The sequence below is a fragment of the Pezoporus flaviventris genome, unplaced genomic scaffold (assembly GCF_033815535.1).
Source record: "Pezoporus flaviventris isolate CSIRO_AGI_PZ_B2104156 unplaced genomic scaffold, CSIRO_AGI_Pfla_v1 ptg000015l, whole genome shotgun sequence".
Classification (NCBI taxonomy): Eukaryota; Metazoa; Chordata; class Aves; order Psittaciformes; family Psittacidae; genus Pezoporus; species Pezoporus flaviventris.
The window spans coordinates 27,236,127-27,249,770 of record NW_026892563.1 but is presented as its reverse complement, the minus strand read 5'-3'; the positions used below and the strand labels follow the sequence as shown (position 1 = coordinate 27,249,770).

The window sequence follows — 13,644 nt, the reverse complement described above, 5'->3', positions numbered from 1 at the left end:
TATATATAAGTAATTCTTAATTTGTTTTTAGCCAATCATTATTTTAGAATACATACTAAAGATTAAAGGTAGTTACTCTCACTTTGAGACATGAATGTTTACCCTGCTGAATGTGTTTTGTAGATGTAAAAAAAACCCAACCCAAAACCCAACTGAAAAAAAACCTGAAAGGATTAGCCTTCTATTTACCTTGTCACCTGACACAAACTAAAGAACCTTGCCTAATAACTTCACCAGCAAACCTTCAACTTTGAGAGGAGATCTGTGGAGAGAGTGGTTAGGGATTATCTTCTACTTATCAGTGTTTAGTGTTACACATATCCAAAGTCATTTAACTGCAGGGTTTCCTCCCCTCCCTCTTTCGGTTCATATCACAGCTATGTTCAGTCTTGAATGTGATTTTTATATTGCATTCAGAACTATAAGGGAGAGGTTAAGAAATGCTAAGGAGATTGTGTGGTGTTGGTGAAAGACACCAACTTTTTTCCTCTTCTCTCCATGAACAGAAAGAGCACTTCTCATAGTACTGTCATTGTCTGTATCTTGCCCGTAGCCAGCATGCCACATCTCCCAAGCAGTTTGAGGGAGAGGGATGCACATCTATTTTTCAGAACTTCTTCCAGTTTCCTCCTTTTATGTTACCACTCCTTGTCTTTCATTCTCCATACTTTCTGTGTCTTCCTTAATCCTGTAAGAGTGTAGTATCTTCATTTATCTGTTTAGGTTCTTAAGTAAAAGTCTGTGTCAGCTATGGCCCTCATAGGTAATTATGTCATCTCAAGACAGGAGCAAAAGACAGGGAAGCTCTTCTATGATAGCAGTACAAATAGGTGAGAAGTATAATATGGTACTATGGTGGATGATTTGACAGACTTGTGGAGTTGTTTGTGGGCTCTAAAGCAACAGATGCTATTGTGGGAATTAATTTCTTTTGCCAGAGGTTTTCTTTTCTTTCTGTAGACTGGCAGTAAAGGGTGCCAGATAGCGTCAATTTATAATATGTGATTTGCAGCTATTGGGTATCAGACTGTTCACTGTAGCATGTTCAGTGAGAGTTTGTCACTTGATCAAAGCTAAGATCTGTTGGTAGATGCGTGTATGGTTTGTATCTTTTTTTTCCTCTTTTTTGGCTCATCTATGAGTTACTATCCCTTCTGATAAAAGTTGTTCTTCTACGGAAGATCTCTCTGATAAGCATGCGAAGGCAACAGCTGCTGTTAGAAATTCGTGTTTCTTCACATTTACATACCCTCATTCTGCAAGCTGCAGAACATACAATGGTGTGCTTCAATGAATTTTATTTGGATCTGAGCATACATGACACAGAGCCTTGACGGTTTATAGTTACTTGCAGATTTAATGAATAAAACTCAAAGACTTTTCTTTTTAATATGGAGGAGTCATTCTTTAAATTTCTGCATTTTGACGTGTGTCTTGTGTCAAAGGACACAAGCTGAAATACTTTTCAGTAGACTGTTCTTTTTAAACTTTTCCTTATTTCAGTACTCCTAGAGGCTTTCTTGTGGAGTTGTTGAGGGAAGCCTAGTTTTCTATTGTGGTTTGCAAAGATAGTTATGCAGCAGCGCTAACATGTTGTACTGTCTCAGTAGTTAAATTAAACTTTTAGCTGTGAAATAAAAGGGAAAAGTCGGGTAACTGAATGTATCAAGATCTCTTCTTGCTTCAGCAAAAGGGTCGCAGTTCTGGCTATGGCACTGATATCACCACAAACTTTTGCTTTATTTAGGAATTAGGATTTGACAGTTCTTGAAGAAAGACCTATGTGAAAGGAGTTTTCCCACAAATTATCAGTTGAGCCATTTAGACTGTTGGAATGCACTCTGTTAGGGGAAGAATAATGAGGAAGACATTAATAGCAGTGAAATAAATTGATTTTTATATTCCAAACCAGTAACTTATGTTAGTTGGTATTACAGGTTTCCTGAGGGGGGTTCCTTACAGTAATTGTATCTTGTTATTTTTAACTTTCTAAAGTGGAACAGCAAGAAATTTTCTTGTCAGAGCAACAATTGCTATTTTTCAGAAAATTGGACACAGTGAACCTGGAGTCTCTTCTACTGTTCTGATTAGTTTTGTGTGATGGCTTAAAGGAAACTGAGTAAATTTAGAGTTTTTTAAGAAAGTTATGCTTTAAGAAAAGCAAAAGGCAAATTCTGCCGTGGATGAACTAGAACTACTGAACTACTTGTACAAAGAGTTAGTTTGGTTAATAAAAACCTTTATGAAGATTTATGCATATGGTTGTTACCTATTTTGCTTGAATGTAAGCAGTTGAAAGGAAGGGCGAAATTGTGGAGATATGCAGAAACAAAACTGCACTTCTGTGTAAGTCGCAATTTACTGTTAAGCTTGACACAAATTTTGATAATTTCCAAAGTACTTTTTAAGTGAATTCAAGTATAAATACAATAGTCCAAATAAAATGGTTAACTTTACACAACTAGTACAGACAATATCCATGTCAATTCTTTTACCTATTTTTAAGTTAATATCTGCACAAATAGTAGTGGGTTAATCGTATTAGTTGCCTCATTGAGGAGGGAATTGTTCATTTTCACATCATGCTTTGAAAGTGATGCTTGGCACAACAAGGAACTCTGCATTTCTTAAAGTTCTATGCAGTGTAAAAGAGCAGATTTTCCAATACCTCTCTTCATTCTGTCTTTACTACTGAACATAAGATATCCACACTAAAACAGTTCTTGACTAGACCAACTTTGAAAATAAAATAGCACCTCCTTCAACCCTTCTTGATTGACCATACGTTTTTACACATCTGCTGAGACAACATTAGCATTCCTGTTTGTGGAACATGTCAAAACTGAATTTATAGTAGAAACTTATTTGTGTCTCATGTGCTTCTCTACTATGAGGACCGCATTCTGGAATTACACCAAAAAAACAGGAGCAGAGCTTGGCCCTTGCAGAACCTTTGACTCCTAAGAATTTGTATGTCTCTTGTCGTGTGATTGGTGACCATTGATGTGCTGATCATGTGGACGGTTTCAGACTTTTTCCTGATAGAATCATAGATAGAAACTACTGCTGAGATTCAGATTGCTTAAATCCATTTTAATGTCATAGATCATAGAAAATTATTTACCTTCTCCCTCCGCTTTGAAGGCATGTTTTAGACACAGTTCTTACAATGCGTAGCTTTCCAGAGTTGCTGTCTTGGAGTGGTTTGCTGAGATGTCCAACAGGAATTCTGACAGGTACTTTGGTTGTGCTTGTAGGCTTTGGTTTGGGGATCCGAGTTGGAGCTGAATGGCGGAACACATCAGTAATCTTGAAATAAACCAAGAAAATAAGTAATGCATTAGTGAGGAGAGACAAATTGTGTATTTAGCTCATCAGTGTCTTTTCCACTTTGTAAAACTAAACACATTGCTCTTAGAACTGTTTGTCTTGAACTTCCTTTCCTTGGTAATGAGAATATAGCTTTGTATTTAATTTATCTATTTGATTGGTGAATATCAAAGAATCTGAATGGATTGAAATCCAGAGTATGTAAAAGAGGGGGTTTCATAAGTATTTACTGCTAGCTACTACCGAAGATGAGATACATAAATCCTTCCTGGGTCTGAATGCGTATAACTAGTTTTATGTTTTGAGTTTCGGCATCAGGGCTTTGAAATTGGGTAAGGAAAAATGAGATGCAGTTTTCTTTGCCATGTGTTCCTTGAAGATTTTACCTTTAGGTGGCAGCAAAGTTTTTCTTTTGAGCTGCATCCCAGTATTTTAACTATCACTGAACTGAAACTTGTCATTAATCGCTAAATAAAAAAACCAACATACATTTTCATGTTAATCTTAAATTTATCACTCATTTGTCAGAATGCAAGGAACTAGAAAGTGTTTTGCTTTAATTACCAAAGGCACCATGTTAAGAAGGGGTTAATGTTGGAGGGGATAATTGTGTGCCTGCTATAGGGCTTTCCTTGAGTACTGAGTTGGAACAGTTTGCCTTCTAACTGTGTGGTATGGCCTGGTAGATGAGGCACAGTGTTGAGAATAAAATTTTGGGTGGGCTACTCCTAGCAGTGCTACAGTCTGATGTAAATTTAAAAGATAATACAAAATATGCCTCAATTTTCTAACTATAAAAAGAATTGGATTGTCCATAATTTGCTAAGCATATTGAAATGAATATTTGCATATTCATGTAGCATATTGAATAGCATATTGAGGTAAAAATATTTGAAGTCTTGCATGCTAAAGTGTGATTGTATCTCTAAGAAAGAATTGTGGATTGTTTTGGTTTGTATTTTCTGTTTGTTTTGGTGTTTTTGAGAAGTGTTCCAGTTCAGAAATTCCATAGGGTACAAGGGGGTTGGAGGATTCTGTCATAGTTGATTGAGTAGCAGTGTTAGTACTTCAAGAAGGTATTTGTAGGCCCAGATTTTTACAGGTGTTGTGCATCTAGCCGGTATTCAGGCTCTAAAGTCTTACTAAGTCACTGGGAAGTTAGGTGTGAAAATACTCCTGTGCTCTGGCCTGTAATTTTCTTCAGCTTCTACTTCATTAAAACCACCATTTACAGTATGGCCTTCTGAGCCTTCAAATTTCATGTCAGGCAAAATTTTCTTTTTGTGCTTCAAAATGCTGTTCTGTTTTGCAGTTTTGAATGACGGCATTGAATACATTTGAATTATTATTCCTCAGTGCTGAGAGTTGTGTTACAGCTGATGACTTTGCCAAGGTTTGGTCTGATTACATTGTTTATATTGCTCTCTTTTGTGTTACATTTGCTTATAGCTGCAGTAACTGAACTGGTGCAGCTGCTGGCATAGGCTTAGACTTTAGGGTAACAGTTGTATTATAGGGCTCTTTTTCTATGCAGGTAAACAATAACAGTGTTACGTTTCTGTGCCAGGACAGCTAAACTTGCACTTCAGTGACTGCACCAATAGAATTGTATAGCTGTAACTTCGGTTGTCAGGGAGGGATTTAACAAACTGCCCATCTAGTTCTCTTCCTCCTCATTAAACATTTAAAAATTGGTTTATTTTTCATCATTCCTGATAAAAATTCTAGAGAGGAAAGGCTGAACAACTTTAAGGAAAACACTCACTGACACTTATTTTTTTAATTTAATTACATGTGTGGCTAGACCAAGGACTGAACTTTGTTTTTGAACTTGAAAAAGTGTGACTCTCAGGTACGAGTTGTAAAAAAGAACATTCTGGGTCAGTTGACTACATCAGTGCTTAAACTGCTGTAAGATATACCAGTAAAGAGGGAATGGCATTATGTGGGAATTGTCTGGAAAGCATTTGGAAGTAACTGCATAGAAATTTCTGCATTTAATTGTATGTGTACTGAAAATTTCTGTGCTATTCTTTTAGCTCCTCCCCTACTACTTAATCTAGAGGCATGTAAGCAAGTACATTGGCTATAGCATGCATGTGTATTGGGATGTCCATTTTGGTTTTTTGGGTATACCTGAATGACTGAAAAAAGCCCTATATATGTATATTGGTGGTCTTTTTCAATATAATTTTAAACTTTTATCTATGTCTGGGAAGTCTGTGTGCACACCAAGAATATCTTCAAATGTATACATCCTTTCTGTTTTTTCCTTCAAGGTGAATGGTTTTCAGTCTCCCATTCTTTTTTTGACACTCACTTGTATTCTGAATTTGCTGTCTCTATGTGCTATTTAGTTATGGTTCCTTGAGTTCCCATCTGTAGGCCACTTTTTATATCTGTTATCTTTCCAAGTGAAGAAGAGGAAATAAAACATGTTTATCCTTAAAAAACCAAGCTGAGCTGCCTTTCACGTTCTGGAGAGCCCTTGTATGTTCCTACCGGGGTTCTCTAGCAGCGCTAGAAACAAAATGTTGCCAAGGAGCTATCTAAATAGTCATGCAGTTTTCCTTTACTTAATATATCTAAACACAGTTAAGTAAATCTTGGCAAATAATTACTGCAGTAGCAAAGACAACCAACCCCAAAGATGTTAAACTAGTCACATTTTTGAAATGAGAAGATTGTGGTATGGCTGTCTGGAAACACAATAGCATTGATTAGTTTAAGGTGTTGGACTTGGAAAAATATCAATGTTTTTGTCAGTAGTGCTTATGTTTATGGAAATAAGTAATTAAAGCTCATTTTCAGGGCAAGTCATGACCTAAGAATCAAGAAGGGTGCAGTTTCATAAGGATCATTTAACTTCCTCAGTTTTAAATTAACTTCTGAAGTAGATGTCAATCACCTGTAATAAGAATTGGCAGGAGAAGGAATGAGAACTCATTCCCAGTGTCTGTGTTATTTTATAGTGAATAACAACAGGTACTTCAGGGACAGGGACAAATGCTCCACAGGTGACAGATGTGGAATTTTCACACATGACTGTGAAAATGGTCCTTCTTACTTTGAGTAAATCAACTGTGCAACCATGCTCTGAAATATCATGATATATATATTCCATACACGCTTCAGTTATTTTCCCCATGGGCACAGAGGTGGCTTGTCTGTTAATCATATGGGCTGCCAGGTATTTTACCATGATACAGTGCTTGCTTTCTGAGGAGTGGCTAAGGCAAATGTGTGTGTTGATGGTGGTCAGGGGGAGAAAAATATGTCTGTTTATGTGCTGTTGAAGTAGAGCTGCCTTTGATCCTAATTTCTTTTTTAAGAAAATCTCTTTAAATCTGATGGGTGTTTTGCTTCCTGTTTGTACTGTGTTCATTTAAATAGGGAGGAGTACTTCTGCTGTAAGTTTTCTTATTTCATAGAATCATAGAATAGTTAGGGTTGGAAAGGACCTTAAGATCATCTAGTTCCAACCCCCCCACCATGGGCAGGGACACCTCACACTAAACCTACCCAGGTGTAGGACCTTGCACTTGGCATGGTTAATTTACCTTGCTACAGTCAGTGTAGAAATTGATCTAGGAGAGAGAACTTTAGATAATGTTCTTTTTCACTGTTTAGATTTTTACTGTAAGGCCTATGAGTAATAGAGAGTATAATTTTCAACCTTAGTGAAAATGGCCAGGGGATGTTGCTGAAGACCCTTCACACAAAAGTCTAGTATCTGTATGTACAAGCCTGCCTCTTGTACATTTAAGTTTGTACTTGGATGATTGTCTGCAGTCAGAAAGTAAGCCAGGTCTGCAAGTAAGAATGAGTTAAGATTAAGCAATAAACCTGAATGTTCCCTTTGATCTCCAAACCAAACAGCTTTGGCTGAAATTTCAGGTTAGGCCTCAGCTGCACAGGGCATTCAGATATTTCTTTTTCTTTCACTAGGTCTTGGCATCTGTCTTCTAGGAATCCAGGGGAAAATTCTCAGTTGCTCTGCATTTCCTTTCATGCACCCTGCTTGTGGGCCTGACTACGTGAAGATATGTAAGCAGGAGTGGTATAAATAATCTTTGTACTTACTAGCATTGGTAAGATCTTAGGCAGCGTATTGTCTGGCGTGGGGCATTGCATTGTCACACCAATATAAACAGCTCTGTAAAGGGAAAATGCTTTGTAATATGTACAGTTGTAGTACTTCGGTTAAGTGGGAAAGCAATCGGGTTATTTTAAACTGGAGAAAACAGAACTGAGGAAGAACATGATAATTGTCTTCTGATATGTGAAAGTCTGTTGCAGAGACAATAGTTTTCTAAGTCCAGTGGCAGGATAGGAAAGCGAGCACTGGTTGTAGTAAGGGAATAGCCTAGAAAATGTCCTGAGGTCCCTTCTAAGCTACATTTTCTGTGATTTGTACTCTTCTGCTGATACTTGGCCTATTACAGGACTGTTGATTTCAATAATATGGCCTATTTGATAGAAAAATATAAGATTAGAAATAATTTCCATGTATGTAACATGATTTGCACTCAGGTACCCGAATGTGTCACCATGATCTTATTTCCCGAACACAAAGTTTAAATTACTTCCTGGTAGTGGAGAAAAACAGCATGGTTGGGCAGAGTTGGAGGCAGGAGTTGTATTCCTGTTTACTAAAATTCTCTTATGTGCCTTCCTTTTCTTGGGACATGTCTTCACTGGGAAATGTGATAATCTTTTAAACAGAAGATAGTTTAGAAATTGGTTTTTAATAGGTAAGAGACAAGATGCAGGGAAAGGTAAGGTTATGCTGTAGGTCAGCTCTGCTAGGACAAGGACAAGTGGGTGATCAATACGACCATGCAGTTGGCTGATTTCCTTGCTGCTAGGAGCAAGGAAGAACCTCGGGCACCATGTTGAGCAGCTAGAGTCCCCAAGAGAAGTAGTATGGCCTTTTTAAATACTAAACACACTCCAATATTAATTCTGTCCAGGAGAGGGTAGTGCTGGCACTTAAATATTTCTTCTGTTGCTTAACTGTTAAGTGTTTTTATATAATACATTATTTTACAAATCTACGCGAGATCGTTAATTCACTTGGTTTAAAGCTGTGCTGCCATTTGTTGAGTGAGATTCTTGGCAGCAGGTATTATTCTGTACAGATTGTGGGCAGATAGGAATATATGTGTTTGGGTATGCAGTTTTTAACTGTTTGGAACTGCACTCACACACACCTTTTAACACAAAAATATCTTCAGTATCAATATTGTATTTTCAAAAGGTTTGAATATATTTTTCTCATATTAGTAAATATATATGTTGAAGAAGCTTACAAGGGTAACCAGTTTGGGCCGAAATCTGTTCTGCATGGGAAAGGAAAAAAAAATCCTCTGCTTTTACCATCATGGCTTTTCTTCTGTCTGGGAACAGGCTGTTTTCCTCTATGAAGGCCACATAAAAGGTGTGTTAATGACAGTCTTTATATACATACCTATATGTGTATATGTATATATATATAAAAATTACATTTAAAAAAACCCTCTGTTTTGTCCAGCCCAGATTGGTGTGTCTAAAAGGATAATGGCCTTGAGTTTGAAGCAGTCAAGGTTCTAGTCACATTGAAGCTGCCTTACTGTGATTCTGCACAAGTCAATTAACTTTTGTCCTAAAAGAGCGAGTTCTTCTTACTACCCCAGAAGGACATTAACGGGACAGATGAATGCTTGTTGTATATTTGGAGTGCTTTGTGATGTATTTGCATGCTAGGTTGTAAATCTTCAGGCAGTAGTGGTAACATCTAAGGTGATGGGACCAGGGCTTTGGCAGTGATTCCAGCATAAAGTGCTCATCCTTTTTGCTTGCCCTGTCAGTTATATAGCTCTTTTGTAGAACTTTAATGTGAATTAGATCCTGGTTTTGTGTTTTCCCTTTTTGTTTTTTTCTTTTCTCATAACAATTTGTGGAGTGTGGTGGTTTGTGTTTGGTGTTTTGCTGTGGGGTTCTTTGTTTGTTTTTTAATCCAGGTTTGTTTCTTGACCTGGTTCACGGTGCTGTCTTCCTGAGCAGCAGTGACAGCATAACTAAAATGGCATCATTTTGGGCTATGAGATGTGGTAGAGGTAAGAAAGCGGAGGGACCTCCTTTTGTCCGTTCCTGTGATGTCAGGCCACTGCTTGACTAGAGTCATTGATTAGAACAGGTCTTTCCTCTTGTCTTCAAAATCTGTATCCCAAGAGCACCTTGATCGGTGAATAGAGCTGGACAGTCATGTTTAGTTGGTAGCTCTGATATTTGAGACTTTCTGGGTGCCCACAGTATGGTGGGTCGCTGCGTGACGTGGTAGCAGAGAGAATTCAGCACATCTTGGGGCCACTGACTGGAGGTGCATGAAAACACTTCATGCTTCTAAAATTTTCAAGGTTGGTCTTTTTTTTAAGCAATTTCCCGCTTACAGTACTTGGTATTAATTTTAAAATGTCTTTATACGCCCACTTGTGCTGTACTTGAACCAGAAGATCTTTTTCTGTAGTGTTTCTTGGTAGTATTTTGGTAGTCTTTGCTTAAGCCTGGAGGCGAGGCAGTTGTCCGTTTTAGTTTTGCCTGTCTCAAGATCTGTTTTCTAGGGACAAAGTCATCCTGCAGATGGTTACTCCATTTCTATCACCTAACCCTGCAGCATTCATTCAATTTTAAACAAAAAGTAGTGCTGTACAACTCTGTTTCTGATTATTTTTTTTCCCAGTGTGGGGAACACAACTCCTTAAGCCTCACAAGAGATGTTTACATACAGATCTTTTTTCTTATTACAGCTTTACATTTTGTCCCCAGACACCCTATTATCTGCTGTGCTTTGAATCACGAAGATTAGCTGGCTGCTTCTGTAGTTTTGTCGGTTCCATTTCTTAATTAGCTACCCGAGGGAGGCTTTTTTTTTTTTACTAACTCTAAGTTGAAGAATGGGCTCTTTGCTCTCAGAATATAACTATTTCTTATTCTTTTCTTTTTTTTTTTTGACTCCTTTTCCTACCCTCTCCTCATCCATCCTCCCTATAAGGACAAAAATTGCAAATATTTCTTCTGAAATATTTAATTATAGTAAAAGAATGACTTAAAAAATGCTGATTACCAGACTGTTTGAGCTGCCCTTGCTCACTCACTGAAATAAAACTGAAAAGCTGAAGGGAAGTTGATAACCGCTGCCATTTTTTATCAGTTACTTCTCCCTTTCTAAAAGGCAGATTTTAGACTTCAGAGGACATGGTTGCTAAGAGTTTTGGAAAAGAGAAGTGTTGGTATTATGATCTGCTGAAAGCTGCTTTTATGCTCTCTTTCACGGTTTAATCCCTTTGATATATGCTGTTTGCTTTGTGACCATATTTCCCTTTAACATTTAAGTGGTTCATTACATATTGTCAAATTTTTGGCTTTTGGGCAAATGCTGAAAACAAGTATCTCAGCCTTCAAATTAGCAGCAATACTTACCATTTATGGAATGCTTGAAATTCCTAAAAACCCTGCCTTATTTGGTTGAATTCTTACGTGATTATACTTAATGTTTTTTTTTGTTGATTTTGTTTTTTTTTTTGTGTGTGGGTGTTTGTTTTTTTGTTTTTTTTTTTTTTGTTGTTTTTTTTTTCCCAGAGTATTTAAATCAATTTGCAGAAAACTAATTTAATTTTCTCTTGCTCTGCTCTTTGCTTTTTGTCTGCCAAGGAAGTAGGTGAATATTTCCAGTCAGCAAAATGGAAATAATCTGAAATATGGAGCAATGGCATGAACACTTGAGATTAATTTGTAAATTGGTAATTTGAGTCCTTAAAATACACTTCCTATTTGTTATTTTATTATAAGATTACAGCTACCTTTTCTGTTCTAGTAGTTAAGTTTATGCTCTCAACTAATATATCCAGGTGTTTCTCTCTGCTTTGTGCTTTGAAATAAATCTTGGAATTGGAATAGGGTGAACCTGTTTTATTCTGCAAACCTCATTTTCAGGCAAAGTAACTATTTGATTTTTAATCTGTTGAAATGAATGACAAAAACTACACTGTGAAGTCAGTTAAGATCTACACAAAAATTGTTTCGTCAGCAGGGCAATGTAACCATCCCTTAAGTTTTTTTACGAAATAGCAAGTTCATTTACAAGCAGCATTGATGCTTCTTACTGAGGAGTTAATGGTAATGAGTTGCTGCTTCCTTTGTCTTTTGTTAATTGAACTGTTACTGGTAAACCATCATGAGTGTAAGAATTAGGACAGCAACAGAAGTACTGTCCTGTTTAATAATTAAACTTCTTAGTGGTGTGAACTCTCACCTAGGTTTTGTATTCAAAACTTAGCTTTAAACTCTGAATGTTCTTATTCAGATAGCTTGGTAGTTGTCCAAAGGACTAAGTGTCCTCATTTGTGCTTTTCTTTTATAAGATGTTGTAATAGATGGCCAAGTGGTTAATGATCAACACATTTCTGTGTATTTTGGACCACAGGTATGAAATGAAGTGTGGGGTTTTTTTTGTTTTGTTTCCTTTTTTTTTTCTTTTTCTACAGGATTTTTAAGTCCAACTGAAGAAAGTATTAGTGCTTCTGGAGGACAAGTCTTAATCCCTTAATTTTTGGAGGATCTGGTGTCTGTTAGTACACTGACAATTGCGTATTTCAGACACAGTTATTCAGTACCATGCTTGTAATGTGTCCCTGCAGAGACCTTGGATCAACAGGATATGCAGTATACCACATTCTAGGAGTGCAGAGAACATGTTTTGAATGGACTGCTTTTTTATTTTGAATGAGTTCTGCTGTTAAGAATGTGTAACTTAAATGTAGTTAAATATTTTGTTTGTATAATTAACACACTTTAAAAATGGTTATAATCTTGACTTGCTTGAGTGCTGGCAGCTGTCTTGATCAATGACTTTTGCTGAAGTTGGTGGGAGCCAAACTTTGGATTGCAGGGTAGCAGTAGGTACTTCTCACCCAGACCTTAGTCAGATCTCACTTTTGCAGTCATTTCATTGGAGATAAAGCAGGCCAAAACAGATAGGAAAGACCTCATATGAAGCCCGGTAGCTTCAGGAGATACTGTCTCAGGTTATGCATCAGGTTATGCAGGGCTGTTCAGCCTGGAGAAGAGAAGGCTGCGTGGAGACCTCATAGCAGCCTTCCCGTATCTGAAGGGGACCTGTAGGGATGCTGGGGAGGGACTCTTCATTAGGGACTGTAGTGATAGGACAAGGGGTAACGGGTTAAAACTTAAACAGGGGAAGTTTAGATTGGATATAAGGAGGAAATTCTTTCCTGTAAGGGTGGTGAGGCACTGGAACGAGTTGTCCAGGGAGGTTGTGAATGCTCCATCCCTGGTGGTGTTCAAGACCAGGTTGGACGAGACCTTGGGTGATATGGTTTACTGTGAGGTGTCCCTGCCCATGGCAGGGGGGTTGGAACTTGATGATCTTAAGGTCCTTTCCAACCCTAATGATTCTATGATCCTATGCATGACGTTAAGCATTTTGTGTTTTTTAAAATTGCTACTGCTTAACTGTAATACATTTGTTATGTCCATTTCTGCCACAAATTTCTGCCCCCCATTGTTAATTTGACTGAAGTGTGTATGGGTATTGATCTTTGCTTTTCAATAGAAACCATTCCTTCTAAAACAAGTTATTACATATAGTTGTAATAATTTAGATTCCTGTCCATCAAAAGGACTTGTAAAGTCCCCTTGTTATGTGAATGCGTGTGCCAAAGGCCTTTGCTGAATCAGTTGCTATGTTATACTGCAGAATTATTTTTTTTTCTCTAGATAATGTAAGCAGCAGAATGATAAAGGTTTAGTGAGTAGGGACTCTCTGCTTACTTGCAGACTTCCTTGTTGGTAAGGAGATTGATCTGTTACAAAAGGTATCTCTTGTCCCCTCCTCCCAGCATCTGTTATAAAAGGTATCTCCTGTCCCTTCCTCCCAGCATAAGTTCCATAGGCATTTCACTTTTTAGAATAAGGAGCAACCTTTCCAATTTACATTTGCAGTTTACAGCTTTTGAGAAAGACATTTAAAGTGCATTCCGGGTCTTGTGGGCTGATTCGCATTCAGTGTGAAGTTGTTCCACTATTAGCAGTATTTTCAGTGAGGCCGGAATTGACTGCTTGGCATGTGTGTAAAGGGTGGAATTGCTTACATTTCTGTCCTTTCCTTAAGGCACTAATACTCCATCATTAAAATACCTTAACCTGTTTTGTCCATTCTGAATGGTGCTCCTATTCACCCTAGTCCTAGAAGCCTATGTTTGGAGAGTTGGTTTAGTACTGCTTCTTAGCACTCCTGTCAAACTTTCTCTGCCT

At 37.5% G+C, this 13,644-nt stretch overlaps 2 protein-coding genes across 5 annotated transcripts in view; one reads left to right on the top strand and one right to left on the bottom strand.

Moving 5' to 3' along the window:
• CMSS1 (cms1 ribosomal small subunit homolog) overlaps positions 1-13,644 on the top strand; it is a 250,502-nt gene that overhangs the window by 2,156 nt on the left and 234,702 nt on the right. The window lies entirely within an intron of this gene.
• FILIP1L (filamin A interacting protein 1 like) overlaps positions 364-13,644 on the bottom strand; it is a 207,602-nt gene continuing 194,321 nt past the window's right edge. For all 4 annotated transcript variants that reach the window (XM_061453884.1, XM_061453886.1, XM_061453885.1 and 1 more), the window contains 2 exons: positions 3,125-3,309; positions 364-1,841 (listed from right to left, as the gene is read on the bottom strand). In XM_061453884.1, the coding sequence (XP_061309868.1) occupies positions 1,751-1,841; positions 3,125-3,309 (276 nt within the window). In that variant the 3' untranslated portion in view covers positions 364-1,750. The remainder of the gene's footprint in view (positions 1,842-3,124; positions 3,310-13,644) is intronic.